This window comes from Drosophila elegans, unplaced genomic scaffold (assembly GCF_018152505.1).
Source record: "Drosophila elegans isolate 14027-0461.03 unplaced genomic scaffold, ASM1815250v1 contig_149, whole genome shotgun sequence".
Classification (NCBI taxonomy): domain Eukaryota; kingdom Metazoa; phylum Arthropoda; class Insecta; order Diptera; family Drosophilidae; genus Drosophila; species Drosophila elegans.
The window spans coordinates 8,380,827-8,397,205 of record NW_024545513.1 but is presented as its reverse complement, the minus strand read 5'-3'; the positions used below and the strand labels follow the sequence as shown (position 1 = coordinate 8,397,205).

At 53.6% G+C, this 16,379-nt stretch overlaps 6 protein-coding genes across 6 annotated transcripts; 4 read left to right on the top strand and 2 right to left on the bottom strand.

Moving 5' to 3' along the window:
- Window positions 1-555: 555 nt before the first annotated feature.
- Window positions 556-3,002, top strand: LOC108136603 (zinc metalloproteinase nas-14). The gene is made up of 4 exons (XM_017257921.2): window positions 556-863; window positions 1,434-1,607; window positions 1,676-2,112; window positions 2,823-3,002. The coding sequence occupies exons 1-4, from the start codon at window positions 674-676 to the stop codon at window positions 3,000-3,002; spliced, it is 981 nt and encodes a 326-aa protein (XP_017113410.1). The 5' UTR covers window positions 556-673.
- On the bottom strand, window positions 2,186-5,773 carry LOC108136602 (serine/threonine-protein kinase fused). The gene is made up of 4 exons (XM_017257920.2): window positions 5,576-5,773; window positions 4,114-5,498; window positions 3,468-4,042; window positions 2,186-3,396 (listed from the first exon to the last, which is right to left on the bottom strand). The coding sequence occupies exons 1-4, from the start codon at window positions 5,684-5,686 to the stop codon at window positions 3,035-3,037; spliced, it is 2,433 nt and encodes an 810-aa protein (XP_017113409.1). The 5' UTR covers window positions 5,687-5,773; the 3' UTR covers window positions 2,186-3,034.
- Window positions 5,774-6,437: 664 nt separating this feature from the next.
- LOC108136615 (C-mannosyltransferase dpy-19 homolog) lies at window positions 6,438-10,821 on the top strand. The gene is made up of 7 exons (XM_017257933.2): window positions 6,438-6,645; window positions 6,770-7,031; window positions 7,108-7,429; window positions 7,512-8,957; window positions 9,031-9,224; window positions 9,356-9,481; window positions 9,986-10,821. Exons 1-7 carry the CDS (start codon window positions 6,600-6,602, stop codon window positions 10,188-10,190), a joined length of 2,601 nt encoding a protein of 866 aa, XP_017113422.1. The 5' UTR covers window positions 6,438-6,599; the 3' UTR covers window positions 10,191-10,821.
- A 402-nt stretch (window positions 10,822-11,223) lies between these two features.
- On the top strand, window positions 11,224-13,826 carry LOC108136640 (inhibitor of growth protein 3). The gene is made up of 2 exons (XM_017257959.2): window positions 11,224-11,444; window positions 11,514-13,826. The coding sequence occupies exons 1-2, from the start codon at window positions 11,345-11,347 to the stop codon at window positions 13,622-13,624; spliced, it is 2,211 nt and encodes a 736-aa protein (XP_017113448.1). The 5' UTR covers window positions 11,224-11,344; the 3' UTR covers window positions 13,625-13,826.
- A 168-nt stretch (window positions 13,827-13,994) lies between these two features.
- Window positions 13,995-15,103, top strand: LOC108136633 (glucose-induced degradation protein 8-B homolog). The gene is made up of 2 exons (XM_017257952.2): window positions 13,995-14,308; window positions 14,380-15,103. The coding sequence occupies exons 1-2, from the start codon at window positions 14,191-14,193 to the stop codon at window positions 14,937-14,939; spliced, it is 678 nt and encodes a 225-aa protein (XP_017113441.1). The 5' UTR covers window positions 13,995-14,190; the 3' UTR covers window positions 14,940-15,103.
- Window positions 15,017-16,377, bottom strand: LOC108136632 (nucleoporin Nup35). Its single transcript, XM_017257951.2, has 2 exons — window positions 16,121-16,377; window positions 15,017-16,041 (listed from the first exon to the last, which is right to left on the bottom strand). The coding sequence occupies exons 1-2, from the start codon at window positions 16,269-16,271 to the stop codon at window positions 15,134-15,136; spliced, it is 1,059 nt and encodes a 352-aa protein (XP_017113440.1). The 5' UTR covers window positions 16,272-16,377; the 3' UTR covers window positions 15,017-15,133.
- Window positions 16,378-16,379: the final 2 nt, after the last annotated feature.

Here is a 16,379-nt window from a genome sequence, read left to right as displayed (position 1 = left end):
TGTGCTCTGTGGGCTGGCCAATAAATCGCATTCTGATCTTGTGGGTGCCCCTGCGACCCACTTGTCACTACTCCAGAGTGACCCACTCATCCGGGTCTGAGTTTGGGTTTGGGTTTGAGTTTGGGTTTGGGTCAGAGAAAGGGAGAAGATGCCTGGTGGCTGGCGTTCACTTTTCCCACCGACAGATGCCAACTGTCATTGGCCATCATCCATCGACAGTCGACATGGGGGTCAAAGAACCGACGGCTTTCCATTGCGGACGTGAGCGATGTCGATGGCGATGGCGATGACGATGACGATGAGATCGCGTTAAGCGTTAAGAGATAGGATAAAAGACAGGAAGGGAAATGACTTTGAGTGCTATTTTCATATGCGCACATCGTCGCTGCCGCTGATAACCCAATATCCCAGTTTAATTTGAAATCAAAAGCCGTAAATGCCGAGGCGGGGGAATTTGAATGCGCGTCGAAAGAGAGAGCCAATAAGTCCGTTATGTTATGCATAAATCCGTCGGCGTGGGCGTCAGTCGCGCTCAGTCCGCTGTACATAGTACTCAGTACTCAATGCCCAGTACTCACTCGTACTTTCAATTGAAATTGCCACGCCCTATATTTAGGCAGTCCCATATAAAAGCGTTGACGCGGCCCAGCCGGCGTTTCTTTTGCCCCAAACAATGGCGAGGAGTGCGCTCATCGTTCCCGCTCTCATTATTTGGCTGGCGGCCTTGGCCCTGGGCGCCACTTTGCAGGAGACACTTAAGGAATCGGGGTCACCAGCCACGAGGAGGGGCCAACTGCGCAGTCAAGCGGTGCCGCCCACCCCGAGGTGGGGCGCCAACATGCAGATGCTGCGCCGGCACAACAGTAGGTACCCAATTAGATACCGGAAAAGCACTTTCAAGCTAATTCCAACTAAATAACAATCAAATTACAACCAAAATACTACCAAAACCCAACAAAATTACAACCAAATTTAAAAAAAAAATTATAAAAAAAATTCAAAACAACGTTTCAACCCAATTGCAGTCAAATACAATCAAAATCTATCTATTTTCCACCAAATTCCAAATACCAATCAAATTTCAATATATCAATATTTTCAACCATCTGTCTTAAATCAAAAACTGACTTTTAGTTTTATGGTTGCCGAAATGTTTATGTTTCAGCTGAAATATTTAATAAGTATTAAAAAATTATAATTATTCCAAAGGTGATTTAAAGTCATTATTAGTTTTATGGCTGCCGAATTGTTTGTGTTCATTAAAAATATAAAAAAAAATTTAATTTATTTCTAATTTGTTGACTTTTAAGATAAAAATAAAAGTTAATTCATAAAATTGTAATATAATGCAGTAAGTGAGTTGTACAGAGAAAACATTGTCTTTAAACTATGGTTTACATACCCCATACTCACCCCATTGCCACGCCCACCAGGTCCCGCCTTCGACTTCTGGACGGAGGAGAGCGAGACGAACATCTGGGAGCACTGCGGTCTCTTCGAGGGCGACATCATGCTGCACCGCGAGCTCCTGAGGAACGGGTTGCTCAACGAGCGGCTCACCTGGCCCGAGGCCGCCGTGCCCTTCTACATAGATCCGCAGGACTTCAGTGAGTAATCCCCACCAGCCAACCCCGCTCCGCTTTTGTAAGCCTACGAACTTCGTCTCCTCGAGCAGCCGTCAACCAGACGATGGTAATACTGAAGGCCTTCAAGGAGTACCACGACCGCACCTGCATCCGCTTCCGGCCGTACGAGCAGGGCGACAAGCACTGGCTGCTCATCAAGGGCAACTACTCGGGCTGCTGGTCGAGCGTGGGCAGGCGCTCCGGCGGCCAGGTGCTCAACCTGAACACACCGAAGTGCGTCACGCACGGCGTGGTGGTGCACGAGCTGCTCCACGCGCTGGGATTCTACCACCAGCAGAGCGCCACGGAGCGCGATGAGTACGTCAAGATCAACTGGGAGAACATCCTCGACGGGCACGGGCACAACTTCAACAAGTACGCCCGCACGCACATCACCAACTTCGGCGTGGAGTACGACTACCAGAGCGTCATGCACTACAGTTCCCGGGCGTTCAGCAAGAACGGCAAGGCCACCATCGAGCCACTGGTGAGTGTGTAGTCCCTAGAATTTGTAATGGACTGTAGAAGTTGTCGGTTTGGAAATAGGTTACAATATCTGCTTAAACATCATAATCTTAATTAAGCATTTATTGCTGATGCTGATACAATAATTGTAATAATTTTAATACTGCTCATTATTGGAGATATTTCATTGACATTCAGTGAATTTGCCTATTATAGGCAACATTATCTTATTTTAACAACATGTTTGGACAAAATCATCCATTATAAATGTTAATATTGATCCCAGATGATCGTGTCAGTGGTAAAAAAGCATTTTACATTAACAAAATCTATTTGACGATCCATTATAAATGTATTAAACTTATTAAACTTATATATTATTGGGCATCAGTAAGAGTTCTCAGACATTTAAAAAATAAACATAGGTCCTTCAAATATTTAAGTTCAACAGTGGTATAGGCATTCCTTAATCGGAAAATGACTTAATTTAGTCATAATTCGTTTCAGGAATCCCTATCACATTTATACACAAAGTACTTTGCTCGGATGCAGATATATTCCTTTTAAAGTTGGATGAATTCTTAAAGAAAGTATTATAGTTTAGAACCTAATATTAGTTTCGAAGGGAAGAGAATGCCTTTCAGATGTTTCCCCAAAGGGGAGTGAGATTCTTTAGGAGTTCTAATAGATGTTCTTAATGATAGTATGCCTATTCCTAACTTTCGCTGGCAGGATCCGTACGCCTCGCTGGGCCAGAGACGCGGCCTCTCCGACAAGGATGTGTCCAAGCTGAACGAGATGTACGAACAGGACTGCAGCGAGGACTACCTGCTCAACTTCGACCGCTTCGGTAGCTACTTGGACGAGCTGCTCGACTACTTCCAGGGCAACATTCAGGATCTGCTCGGGTAGATCCGCCGCAGGCCAATAAACGAGAGTGCCGGCTAGGTAACGAAAAAGGTGAAGTGGCTGATCTCGTCCAGGGTCTGGGCGGCCTCGCCGCGGAGGGCCGGGTACGAGTGGTGCTCGGACAGCTGCTGTAGCGCGAACCGCAGCTCGCCGCTCCAGATGCGCTGCACGCCGCGCAGGCTGAAGCGAGCCAGCAGGCGCAGCAGCTGGCAGGAGCGCTGCCGCAGCAGGTGGTGGCGGCTCTGCAGCAGCGAGGCGAAGTTCAGCCGCGCACTGAAGACGATCCGCTCCACCAGCTCGGCGTTTTCGGGCAGCTCGCGCAGCACGCAGCCCATGAGGGCCAGCATGCAGCCAGCCAGGCGCACGGAGGCGGAGTCCGAGTCCGAGTGCCTGAAGTCTGTGGGTGAACAGCAGAAAGGGTTAAGTCACACATTGCTTAGGAGGATGGGTTAAGAATAGCTGGCTTACCATGGGTTAGGAAGTTCAGGAAGAGATCGCTGGCCGCCAGAATGGCCACGGCATCGCAAAACTGGGTGAGGAACTGCTGCTGCAGATGCACCAGATGGCAGACCAGCTCGTACAGGCTGCAGGCCGTCTCCAGCTCCTCGAGCGTGAGCTCCGGAATGCTGCGCAGCGTGCGGCTGAGCGAACCGGCTGTGAGTGGGGCCGAGGCGGCCGAGTCCGAGAGCTGTTTGTGCGACAGCAGCAGCTTGCAGGCGTACATGAGATTGGGCACCAGCTTGACGTCCACGTAGACGTTGCGTATGAGCTCGAGGTCGACGAGCAGCACGGGATCCACCAGCACGAACGGCAGCGACAGCAGCTGGGCCACGCTCTTGAGCACCCGCGGAATGGCCTTGGAGTTGCGCAGCGGCGCCACAATGATGCTCACCAGGTTGTGCTGCTTCAGTGAGTCCAGTTCGCCGTCGAGCAGCTCCTGCACCGACCGGTTCAGGAAGGCCAGCCACTCGTCGTTCTCGATGGGCGGGCTCTGCGACTCATCGCAGCTGTCCCAGCCGGGCAGCAGGCATGGCGGTGTGTTGCTATAATGGGAGCACAAAGAATAGGAAACTAAGTTCAAAGATCTGTGGAATGCTATGCTTTAACCACTCACTCGCTGCTCAGTTTCTCCTCGTTGGTGGAGTGCATGGAGTGCTTCAATTGCTGCTGCTGCTGCTGCTGCTGCTGTGGATTCAGTTGGGCAACAGGCGCCTTCTCCGGGCTAGGCTTCTCCTTTTCCTTTTCTTTCTCCTTCTCCTTTGCCTCCGTGTCCATGCTGTGGCCCAGGCGCACCGAGAAGTTCTCCAGATTCTGGCTGAGCTTGCGCTTCTCCAGATCCTTGCTGCGCGACTGACGCACGGCGGGCACGACCTTCGGCTTGGCCGCCGCCGCCGTCGCCGCCCGCAAAGAGGCCTGGAAGTCAAAGTTGTCGTTCATGTGGTTGAGGATCATGTTCGAGTTGCCGCTCACGAAGCAGGTGTTCGAGTTGACCAGCGGCTGGTGGTGTACCGCCGCCGGCATACCGCGCACACTACTCAGATCCCGGAAGGAGAGATCTGCGAATGGCACCACGACGCGTTGCATGTTGTCCTCCACATCGGTCTCCAGATGCTCCACATCGCTGGGCGCAATGGCATTGATGCTGTCGCGCGAGGTGCTCAAGTTCTCCTTAAGTGCCTCCTCGTCAAAGTTTAGGGCGGCCAGGGCCTCGTCCAGGTCGCCGCCTGTCTCCTGCCCGGAGGAGGAGTGCTTGGCCACCGACGGCTTCGCCTTGGCCGCCGCCGGGTTCGTGAAGGGCGACTCCTTGGCCGCCTCCGCCTGCAGCTCGGCAATGAAAATGCGACCCTCGATGAAGGGATGGCACAGCAGCTGCGTCCACGAGATCCGCATGCCGGGGTCCTTCTCGAGCAGTCCCTGCAAGAAGGAGCGGCACTCGCTGGTCAGCGTGCTCGGCCACTTGACGTCCTCGTGCTTGATCATCTTGACGAGGTGCAGAATGGAGCTGGCGCAGAACGGCGGCTGCCCGGCCATGCTCTCGTAGGCGATGCAGCCCAGCGACCACATGTCCGCGTGGTGGTCATACGGCTGCTCCGCAAGTAGCTCGGGCGCCATGTACAGCGGCGTGCCCTTGATCGAGGTGAGCACGTGGGTGCCCAGGGTCATGTTGCGGGCCAGCCCGAAGTCACAGAGCTTGGCGTGCATGTTCTTGTCCAGCAGCACGTTCTGCGGCTTGAGGTCGCGGTGCAGGATGCGGTTGGAGTGCAGGTAGTACAGGGCGGACACCAAATGCCCAATCACCCGGCGGGCGGGCTCCTCGCCCATGGCGCCATTGTAGGACAGGTAGCGGTGCAGGTCCATCAGGGCGAACTCGGTGACCACGTAGAGGTCCGTCTTCGACTCGAACGACTCGATCATCTCGATGACGTGCGGGTGCTTCAGTCGCGCCTGGATGTCGCACTCCCTGCGCAGGTTCTTCAGCTCCTTGGTGGATCTTCCGCGCTGCGGGACATGAGCACGGAGCACCTGAGTACTTGCACTTGTTGCATTTGCATCGCCCCCACTGGGCAGCCACTCACCTTCGAGATCACTTTGATGGCCACCACCTTGCTGTCGTCCTTGCGCGTCGCCTTGTAGACGCAGCCAAAGGATCCCTGGCCCACCAGCGAGCTTACCGCGTAGCGGTTCATGGCGATTTCGTGATTTTTCCGGGCTTTTCCCTTTCCCTTGCTGGAAATAGTATTGTACCTCAGTGCGACCGTAGCGGACTGTCCCAAAAATACCACTGCCTGCGGGCAGTGTTTCAGTATTTAAGGACATGAAAATACTAGAAGTGCCAATGGGAATACCTTTCTATTGAAATTAGTTTTTGTAATAAGCACTTTGCAAAGTGAATTTCGTCCTCATGTCAGGCTGAAAGTAAAATTCCATACATTTTCTCATTTGAAAACTTACTTTTAGCTTACTGAGCGAACCAAAAATTGGACCTTATGATAAATATATTTGTTTTTAATGAGATTATAAGCTATTGGCGAAAAGTAATATCGTAATTGGCTAAAGTTCATTAGCATATGTATGTATTTGGATAATACATACAATCGTTAACACTCAATAACTAATAAAATTAAATCGTTCAACCACTAATCTAATACATACAATCGTTAACACTCAATAACTAATAAAATTCAATCGTTCAACCACTAATCCCTTTGTATATCCTTTTTTGAAGTTATAATAGTCTGAAGACCACCAAAAATATTCAGAAAATGTAATCTTTCAAAACTTGAACAGGCTTCAAGTACAAATATGTATATTGAGAGATTTACCTGTGTAAGGTACAAAATACTGTGAAAATGTACCTAGGTACTTGGAAGAACTTACAAATTCCGCCAGTGTGACCGACTGGCCCTCATTCAGGTATTCCAACAGCGGCCCGATACGGTCACACAGCACTGTTACGGCCAAAAACAGCTGATCGGTGTGTCTGTTTTCTTATTATCCAAAGGGAGCAATAATCGTTGTGAAATAAATAATGATTGCCACTGCAAACACAGCGACCCAGTGAGACGAGTCCAGAGAAAGCCACAAAGCACAGGCAGCACGATGCGCGAGCCCAATCTGTACGTGATCCTGTCGCACGCGCTAATCGGTGAGTGTGCCAACCGGCAGGCGCCCCTGCCACGCCCCCTCCGCCTTTTGACGGGGGGAGGGGAGGGAATTATATATGTACACAGCTCTAATCTGGAGCACCCAATTGGCCATGCAATCGGCAGGCTCCGGCTTCTTCTTCCTGTACGTGCAGCATGTGCGCGTGATCTTCGAGACGCGCACCAACATCCAGCAGTTGAACCAGCTGGAACGGGAGGCGCTCCTGCGGCGCGAGGATGCCCTGTACTACGCCTTCTACAAGCGGCTGGCCGACGGTCCGGACTTCTGGCACGGCTACGAGCAGCTGAAGAACGTCACGGACATCGAATATCCGCACAGCGTCAATGTGCTGCAGCGTTTCTACGTGCTGCCCGAGTTGGTCACGGCGTAAGTGGACTAGATTCGCTGGAAGACTTGCTTATATAAATACTATTTCATCTCGCCCCCCCCCCAAAAAAAAAAGGTACTTCTTCCATGTGGTGCGCGCCGGCTTTAATCCCATGGTGCAGCCCATGCAGTTCTATCTGGAGTTCGTGTGGCTCATGGGCGGCGTGACCCTGCTGGTCCTCTATCTCTACGGAACGCTGCTCAGCGAGAATGTGTTTGGCGGCATATACGGCGTGATCTCGTACCTGATGTTCCACAGCTTTGTGGCCAAGATCTACGAGCGACCGCTGGCGCGGGAGAACTTTGCCTTCCCGTTCATATTCCTGCAGATGTTCTATCTGTGCATCTGCATTGGCAGGATCATACACCGTCAGCGGCACACCTCGCGTCTGTTTATGGTAATCTAGTAGTGCGCAGCATCATAGACACAGAGCATTTAGTGATAACTGACTAACTGACTAACCGACTAACCGCTTGCAGATCTTCGCCATGTCGCTGTTCACCGCCTGCGCCCTGCTCTCCTGGCAGTTCTCCACCTTCATCTTCACCACCCAGATCCTGATCGTGATGACGTCGTGGAACGTGTGCGCCCTGCCCACGGGCCTGGCCAACGCCTTCGCGCTGGACTACTCGCTGTCGCATCTGCTGGGCCACGCCCTGGCCTTTGTGATGTCGCACGGCAACAGCCAACTGCTCTTCACCTGGCAACTGAGCGTCTCGCTGTCGCTCTTCCTGATCACGGTGGTGCGCCAGCTGCGGCAGGTGCGCAGCCGGAGGCTGGGCCATGCCCACGATCCGCTGCAGGGCGACTACTTCTCGCTGAAGTTCATCCTGCTGGCGCAGCTCTTCGCGAGCAGCATGCAGGGCAAGCTGCTGGAACTGCTCAACCGGGCGGGCGTCGTGAGTGCGCCGGATGGCGCCCACACCCACTACTGCGACCTGTTGGCCCACTGGGCGCTGCAGGTCAACGTCGGCTTCGTGGCCCACGTGTCCGCCTGCAATCCGCTGTACGCGCGCATCGCCTGGTCGGAACTGTGGCAGCTGGTCAAGACGATGATCGTGAAGCCATACTGCATGTACGGTGTGGTCATGCTGGCCATGTTCTTCCGCCGCTGGCGCAAGAGCGGCGCCCCCGCCAGCGCCGCCAGCGAGGAGCAGCGCGAGCGGGCCCGCAACTATGTGCTGGAGGATTTCCTCGAGGAGCATCGCGTCTCCATGGGCGACATGTCCAACCGGCAGACGGAGCAGCAGCTGCAGCAGTGCTTCAAGCTGCTCGAGAGCTGTGACCACGACTACGAGCGGTACAAGCGCGCCCAGGCACGCCTGCGCCAGGAGCAGCCGCCCACCCGCGACGACTTCATGCAGGACATACGCCGGCTGCGGGCCCAGATCCATCGCAACAGCGACAAGCAGCGCAAGGAGCGGGCGCAGGGAACCAAAGACGACGAGGAGAAGCAGCCCGAACTGCACCAGGATGAGGATGAGGCTGTGGCTGAGGAGGAGGCTAAGGAGAAGGAGAAGCAAGAGACTGCAGCAGATCCCACAGAAACTCTGCCGTCCAAATCCCCCGAAAAGGAGGAGGAGCAAAAGGACCAGGAGGAACACAAGCCCAAAACCGAGGCCGACTCCAGTTCCAGTTGCAGTGGCCAGCGACGCCGCAAGCGCAGCGGCTCCAGGCGCAGCTCCGTGGTGCCCACGGCCAACGCACAGATCCTCAACCTGCACTACATGTACAGCTTCCTGCAAATGCTAGTCTTCACCGTCATCGGCCTCGCCGTCCGCAAGCTCTTCTTCCTCAGCTTCACGCAGGGCTGCGTGATTGCGCCCACCATCTGCTCGAAGGTGTGGTACCACCGCCAGCGCAACATCTTCTGGTCCGTCTCGCTGGCCGTCTTCCTGCTCAGCATGTTCGATCCGGGCATGGTGGTAAGTTCTGATCCAATGCCTTATGCTATATATATGCCTGTGCTTATGTTATGTACTCCTTCATCCCATCAAGAACATACGCGAGGAGTACTTCCCCACGCGATACACCCAGAGCGGCGACGACCTGGACAGCATGCTCGAGTGGATCAAGCTTAACACGGAGCGGGATGCGGTCTTCGCCGGGCCCGTGGAGATCATCGGCACCGTGCACCTGACCACCAAGCGGCCCATTGTCAACCATGCGCACCTGGAGATGCGTCAGATGGCGTGAGTAGACGTGGTGGCCCCTTCTAAACGAACGAGATAGCTTATCTTTCCCGCTCTCTTTGGCGTCCGCACCCATCTCCATCTCCATGTCCATTCATACCCACTTACGGACGATTCTTCCGCCTTTGCAGGGACCGCACGGAGCACGTGTACTCGGTGTACAGTCGGCAGCAGTCGTCGGACATCTACAACCAGTGCGCCCAGCTGAAGATCCAGTACTTGATCATATCGCTGGACGAGTGCACCAACGAAGTGCGGTGAGTAGCTAGAAGTAGATGAAGCCCTCGAGACGGGCACTTGGAGTGAACGATGGGCGAGCAAAGTAGTGATTCTTAATTAATTTTACTGAACCTAAGGGACATTAGGACATTAAACGCTTTAACAAAAGATTGACTAAGAGGTTCCCCTATTTAAGTAGAAAAAAACTGCTAAACGGTTAGAAACAATCAATCTTTACTCTAAAATCACTTATTTTAAATTCAATTTGGTCAATTTTGTATGACAAAACATTAAATAATTATGTTTTAATGCTAAATGTCCTTTCTCTGATTTTGTTTTGCGGTGATCGTCTAAAACCAAAAAATCAATATATATCAGTAAAACAAAGGATGTTATTTTGGTTATAAAATATAAATGTTCTATATTTTTAAGGACGCATTATAGGATAGCTTTACCTCTAAAATATGCAAAAAAATATCATTAAACTTATAATAACTATCCACACAATATATACTAATTTATGTTCCGCCTTTCCATTGCAGCGACGATTGCGATCTGCTGGCCATTTGGGATGACAAGCAGCCGGCATACCAGAAGTACCCCCAGTTCTGCCACGAGCTGCTCCACAAGAACGTGCCCAGCTTCCTGAAGGTGTACGCCAACGAGCACTACGGCATCATCAAGATGTTCTCGCAGAGCGTCCAGATCAACCTCAAGCACAACAAGATGCCCGAGATGTCCATATAGTAGTGGCTGGAGGCGGGATGATGGGACGGGTGGATGGATGATGGATAATGGATGATGGATGATGGATGATGGAGTAACCGACTGTGTTGTGTTGTGCGTAGCTGTATGACTAGGGACTAGCATTTTACGATGTGTGTGTATTATGATTACGTTTAGTATTGCTGTTTCCCGTCCCACGATTTCCGCCCTGCTCCACCTGCATATATAGGATAAAGGATGGCAGGAGGAGGCCCTTCCGCTAGATAGCTAGATAGCAAACTGAATTGGATGCATTTAGCAGCTTGACTTGTTTCTGTTCCGCTCGACCTCGTTTGAATTTCGATTTCGATTTCGATTTGGATTTGGATTTGAATCATTCCCCGCGCCCCTCGCATTCGAATAAGTTAATCTAGCTGTACGGACCGACTCTAAACTCTAAACTCTACAATCTAAAATCTAATTACTTTCGTTAAGTTTAAGCTAAGCTTTTTACATTTATGTAGTATATATATTATGACGTGTGGTCGGAGAAGTGGCAGGATGTGGATGTATCTGTGCATGTGTCCCCGGAATCCACGATCCCAGGCCGAAAAGTTAAACTGGGCAAAGCGCATTTGCCATGCAATAAGTGAAATAAAATGATAAAGTTGAACAGTCAGGTGTGCTTTTGTTTCCCTGCCGTTTTGAAATTTAAAGTAATATATTGTAATTTATTTTGATTAGCTTAAAATCTATTTGTATGTTCACTTTCCCTATAATTGGTTTCAAATTTGAACGATTTTAGAACATTTAATATGTACTGTAATTCTTTTTTAAGAAAATAATTATTATTTATTTATAATTTGCTTTTTTGTTTGTTCAAACTTATTGGGACATTTAGAACCAATCAAGAAATACATATAAAAAACATTTTTATAAATATTTTATTTTACTTATACATATAAAAAATATATATTTGTTTTAAGTAACTACATTTTGTATTTCAAAATTGTATAAATCAAATAGTAAATATTGTAACGGTATTTTTGCAGCCATGATGGATTTTCAAACTGTTAGTACACGGTCACACTAATGTTTACCAACACTGGACAAAAACAGACGCATTTTCGCAATCACACAAATAGAAATTATTGTGAATTATCCGCAATTAAAGCGGCCCAACACCCATTGCCAAGATGCTTTACCTGGAGGACTACCTGGAGATGATCGAGCACCTGCCGCAGGAGCTGCGCGACCGCTTCACGGAGATGCGCGAACTGGATCTCGCCGTTCAGAGTGAGTAATCCTGACCAGCTTCGAGATCTGTATTTACCATTCCACATCTGAATCCCATCCCTCGACCAGACAACATGGACTCGCTGGACAAGAAGGCACATCTGTTCTTCAAGCAGTGCAAGCGCGATGAGCTGCAGCACGAGTCCATGGACACGGAGTTCCACAGCCTGCGCGGCGAGTACTTCAAGGTGATGGAGGACGCGGACGAGAAGGTGGCCATTGCCACCCAGATCCACGAGCTGGTGGAGCGCTACCTGCGCCGCCTGGACAGCGAGCTCTTCAAGTTCAAGTGCGAGCTGGAGGCGGACAACAACGGCATCACCGAGATCCTCGAGCGTCGCTCCCTGGAGCTGGACGGCAACTCTACGGCCGCCACCGCCCTGCTGCTCAGCATGAACCAGAAGGAGAATCGCTACTTCGGCGCCAGTTCGGCCAACAGTCTGGTCAACAGCTCGGCCGGCGGCCATGGTCTCCCATCCGGCCCATCCGCCACCGGCTCCTCCGCGGCCATTGCCCTGGTCAGCGGTGCCACTGGTGCCGGCTCAGGAGCCCTGGCCAGCATCTCCACGGCCCAGCTCAGCTCCAGCCAGCGGCACCGCAAGCTGGAGAAGCGGCGCGAGACTATTTGCACCGTGCCCGTGCAGGAGAAGCGCGCCAATCTCAACCAATCGCTGCCCGTGGTCACCACTGCTCCGGTGCTGGCCTCCTCCTCCGCCTCCGCTTCTGCCTCTGCGGCTCCTGGTGCCCTGGCCAGCGTCACAGCCGCTCAGTCGCAGGCCTCCAATCACATTGGTGGCAGCCTGGCCACCACACATCTCAGCCTGTCCGTGTCCGTGGGCGTCAGTGTGGGCGTGGCCGGCGGCAGTGGCAACCTTGCCGGCAGCAGCAGCTCGATGGCAGCCGGAACGGGCTCCCTGGTGCGTCAGCTGCCCACAAACCTGGCGCATAGCGTGCTGAACAGCACAGGCGGAGCCGTAACGGCAGCGGGCGGAGTGACAGGCGGCACTGGAGCCACAGCAGTGGTCACAGGAGCCACTGCGGGCCATGGACATGGCGGCGGTGGTGGTGGCGGCGGCGGCGGAGCCACAGTCACCTACAACCTGCAGCAACTGGGCGGCGGAGCGGCCGCCTCCAGTGCCATTGCGGCGGCAGCCAGCCAGGCGATTGTGGCCACGCAACAGATGCAGCAGGGTCGGCGCACGGCCAGCCTGAAGGCCAGCTACGAGGCCATCCACGGCACGGCGGGCACCACGGCGGAGTTCTGGTCGCAGGCGGGCCAGGGCGGTGGCCTGCCGCAGTCCACGGGCGGAGCGGTAGCCGTGGCGGCCGGCACGGCACTAGCCACCAGCGGAGCAGCTGGAGGAGCAACTGCCACCGGCGGATCACACCACTCGCACCACTCACAGTCGCACCACAGCGGCAGCAGCAGCAGCAGCAGTCATGGCCACGGACACGGACACGGACATGGTCACGGACATGGGCATGGACATGGGCATGGCCATGGCCATGGGCATCACAGCAGCGGCAGCGGTCACCACCACCAGGAGAAGAAGCAGAAGAAGAAGCTGACCACTGCGATGGCGCTGCCCTCGTCGCTGGCCGTTCAGCCGCTGGCCGGCTCCTCGTCCGGCAACTCCATTGGCTCCGCCTCCTCGTCGATGAGCGTGGAGTCGGTGGACATGCTTTCCACGGCTGTGGCTGCGGCGGCGGCGGCGGCAGCGGCCTCAACAAATCTTTCAACCGGTGGATTGGCCCATGGAACGCTTGCCATGGCGGGCGGTGGAGCCGTAGGGCCAGGAGCTGGCTTGACGACGGCCAGTGCCGGTGGCAGTGTCACCGGCGTGACTGCCACCATGACCCTGCCCACCAACAACAGCGGCAGCACCGCCAGCGCCACAGCCACCGCCGCAATGCCGCCCGGCACCAGCCTGATCATCAACGAGAACGGACTCATGGTGGAGCAAACGAACGAGGGCGAGTGGTCGTACGATCCCAACGAGCCGCGCTACTGCACCTGCAACCAGGTGTCCTACGGCGACATGGTGGCCTGCGACAACGACGCCTGTCCCTACGAATGGTTCCACTATCCCTGCGTGGGCATCACGCAGCCGCCGAAGGGCAAGTGGTTCTGTCCCAAGTGCACCGCCTCCATGCGACGGCGCGGCAACCGGAAGAACTGAGGATTGGCTGCGCTGCTGGGCAAACTGGAAGCGTTGGCTTAATGGCTGGGGTCCTCCGCCCAAAAAAAAAAAAACGAAAAACAAATCGGTATTCTTTCAAAAACCATATTGATAGACCTTAAAATAGAACAGGAATGCAATGAAAAAGGTTACTTAAATAAATCATTCAGGGCTGCTTTCTCCACTGCCCTTCTCAGCGAAATACAAATCACTTTGTTGTCACCAGATAAATATTACTTTAAATTCTCGATTCTAAATATCTTATTCAAATCTTGCTTATTTGTGCGCACTCCGAAAACTATCGCATAAAGTGCACTCAATCAATCATCGGATAAGTGCACTCCGAAAATGGTAAATACGTCGGCGTTTCGCCACCACGACTGGTCACACTGGCAGGAAAAAAGCATCGAAAGAAAGAAAATTCCCAGCGTCATTTGTGCAGCAATTTTGGTAAACAATAAACAGAGGTCGAGGAAAACGAAGAACTGCGATTTGGAGCCCACAATTCGACGCAGATCGGTTCGAGAAACGGCCTCAAGATTGGCAAGATACGCAAGAGCAAGAAAATGAGCTACAACGAGAAATCGGAGGCCATCACCAAGGAGGAGTGGCTGCAGCGCCTGGAGCAGTTCCCCTTCAAGCAGGCGGACATGAATCGCCTGATCATGAACTACTTGGTCACAGGTGAGCCAGAGCCCCAAGTGAGCAGTGTCCCCCGGCAATCAGCTAATCCCGCGGGGAAATCTCTTCAACAGAGGGCTTCAAAGAGGCCGCCGAAAAGTTCCAGCACGAGGCGGATCTGGAGCCCAGCGTGGAGCTGAGCAGTCTGGACGAGCGCATACTCATCCGCGAAGCGGTCCAGGCCGGGCGCATTGAGGAGGCCACCCAGCTGGTCAATCAGCTGCATCCGGAGCTCCTCGGCAGCGATCGCTATCTGTTCTTTCACCTGCAGCAGCTGCAGCTCATCGAGCTGATTCGCGCCGGCAAGGTGGAGGAGGCGCTGGCCTTCGCCCAGAGCAAGCTGTCGGAGTCCGGCGAGGAGGCCATGTTCGAGCTGGAGCGCACACTGGCCCTGCTCGCGTTCGAGAAGCCGCAGGAGAGCCCCTTTGCCGACCTGCTGGAGCAGTCGTACCGCCAGAAGATCGCCAGCGAGCTCAATTCGGCCATTCTGCGGTGCGAGCACAGCGAGGACTCCACGCCCAAGATGATGTTCCTGCTCAAGCTGATCTTGTGGGCCCAGTCCAAGCTGGACAGCCGCTCCATCAGCTATCCCAAGATGAAGAACCTGGAGACGGCGCACCTGGAGCCCAAGTAAAGGGGAATCGAATGTGCTGCAGCGCGTTCCAAACCCTTGGACCGCCCTTCGACTTCGACTTCGTTTGCTAATGCCTATTGCTATTGTATCTCTTTTTAATAAGTATGTATGTATGTATGCTGGATGTTCGCAGTGATTATTAAATAAGTAGCCGGAAAAAGACAGCTTCCCAGCCTCTCAGCTTCTCAGCCCTCTCACCAGCCGAATATGAGGTCCATGGCCTTGTTCATCAGTCCGGAGCTCTTTTGGGGCACATCCTTTGAGGGCGAGATGGTGTTTTCGTCGCGGGCCAGCTTGTACGACTGCTGGGCAAACGGACGCACAGCGTTGGGGCTGCTGGCCAGTGCATCCGATGCATTGGCATTGGCCAGCCCGCTGCTGTTCTCCTTGTCGATCACCGAGCGATCCGTGCAGCGGGTCACGCCCACCATCACATTGCCGGCAATCACCTTGTGGTTGTAGTTCAGCGCCTTGTCGCTCTCGATGCGCGAGGAGAAGCGCACATGCATCCAGTTGCCGTTCTGGGGGGCATGCACCACGTCCACGATGATGCCGCACAGTGTGAAGTGCTGCAGCACCATGGAGCTGGCCCCGGGCGAGAAGCCGAAGATGGTGACCCAGAAGTCGGCCAGGCGGGAGTTGCCCGAAGGTGTTGCTCCTGCTCCTCCTACTCCTGCTCCTCCTACTCCTGCACCTGCTCCTCCTGGTGAGGCGATGGAGCCCAGGGGCGAGTACATGGCCCGCATGGAGGCATTGATGCCATTGGGTGGACCGGGTACAAACGAATCGTTGGGCTGGTAGCTTTGGTAGCTCTGGTTCGGTGACTGCACCTGCAGCATGCTCAACTGATGATTGCGCTGCTGCGGCGTGGCGTTCGTTTCCCGCAGCGAATCGAAGAGACCCTGGGTGGGCGGTCCCGCCTGGTGGTGGGTCAGTGTGTGCGCGTGGCTGGGCGTGCCACTGCCTCCGACTGGGACAGGCTGGGAGAGATTGTGGGCGCCGCCAGCAGCAGCGGCAGCGGCAGATTGGGCGCCAAACAGTGTGCGGGTGTTCAGGGCGGAGCGGTTGAACTCGTGCGGACTGCTGCCGCCGGGGGAAGTGGCTGTGGATGGTATAGACAAGACACTTGAATTCAGACCACCCAACGCAACGCCAATTATCCAATTATCCAGCAGACTCACCAAAACTGACATTATAGCGGCCGGTCTTCGGCGACAGCGTGTTCTTGTGCGGCGTCAGGCCTTGGGGATCGCCCAGGAGGAAGGGCGGCAGGTACTGGCTCTGGTTCGAGCCGGGGCTGTTGACCGGACTGCCCAGCGTCATGGGTTCCATGGTAAAAAGTTTTCTAAAAGTGCGCTTTTTAAAAAAATAACAAAGGAAACGATTTCAATTTTTAATAAGGACGCCACAGCTGTATGGACTGAGTGTGACCAGGCACTG

Excerpts from the sequence above, each read along its gene's own strand:
- LOC108136602 (XM_017257920.2), bottom strand. The coding sequence starts at position 5,686 with ATGAACCGCTACGCGGTAAGCTCGCTGGTGGGCCAGGGATCCTTTGGC. Across the intron at positions 5,499-5,575 it reads CCATCAAAGTGATCTCGAAG|CGCGGAAGATCCACCAAGGA; the intron begins GTGAGTGGCTGC and ends CATGTCCCGCAG. Across the intron at positions 3,397-3,467 it reads CCTGAACTTCCTAACCCATG|ACTTCAGGCACTCGGACTCG; the intron begins GTAAGCCAGCTA and ends GTTCACCCACAG.
- LOC108136632 (XM_017257951.2), bottom strand. The coding sequence starts at position 16,271 with ATGGAACCCATGACGCTGGGCAGTCCGGTCAACAGCCCCGGCTCGAAC. Across the intron at positions 16,042-16,120 it reads CCGCTATAATGTCAGTTTTG|CCACTTCCCCCGGCGGCAGC; the intron begins GTGAGTCTGCTG and ends TACCATCCACAG.
- LOC108136615 (XM_017257933.2), top strand. The coding sequence starts at position 6,600 with ATGCGCGAGCCCAATCTGTACGTGATCCTGTCGCACGCGCTAATCG. Across the intron at positions 6,646-6,769 it reads CCTGTCGCACGCGCTAATCG|GCTCCGGCTTCTTCTTCCTG; the intron begins GTGAGTGTGCCA and ends TGCAATCGGCAG. Across the intron at positions 7,430-7,511 it reads ACACCTCGCGTCTGTTTATG|ATCTTCGCCATGTCGCTGTT; the intron begins GTAATCTAGTAG and ends AACCGCTTGCAG.
- LOC108136603 (XM_017257921.2), top strand. The coding sequence starts at position 674 with ATGGCGAGGAGTGCGCTCATCGTTCCCGCTCTCATTATTTGGCTGGCG. Across the intron at positions 864-1,433 it reads GATGCTGCGCCGGCACAACA|GTCCCGCCTTCGACTTCTGG; the intron begins GTAGGTACCCAA and ends CACGCCCACCAG. Across the intron at positions 2,113-2,822 it reads AGGCCACCATCGAGCCACTG|GATCCGTACGCCTCGCTGGG; the intron begins GTGAGTGTGTAG and ends TTTCGCTGGCAG.
- LOC108136633 (XM_017257952.2), top strand. The coding sequence starts at position 14,191 with ATGAGCTACAACGAGAAATCGGAGGCCATCACCAAGGAGGAGTGGCTG. Across the intron at positions 14,309-14,379 it reads CATGAACTACTTGGTCACAG|AGGGCTTCAAAGAGGCCGCC; the intron begins GTGAGCCAGAGC and ends TCTCTTCAACAG.
- LOC108136640 (XM_017257959.2), top strand. The coding sequence starts at position 11,345 with ATGCTTTACCTGGAGGACTACCTGGAGATGATCGAGCACCTGCCGCAG. Across the intron at positions 11,445-11,513 it reads ACTGGATCTCGCCGTTCAGA|ACAACATGGACTCGCTGGAC; the intron begins GTGAGTAATCCT and ends TCCCTCGACCAG.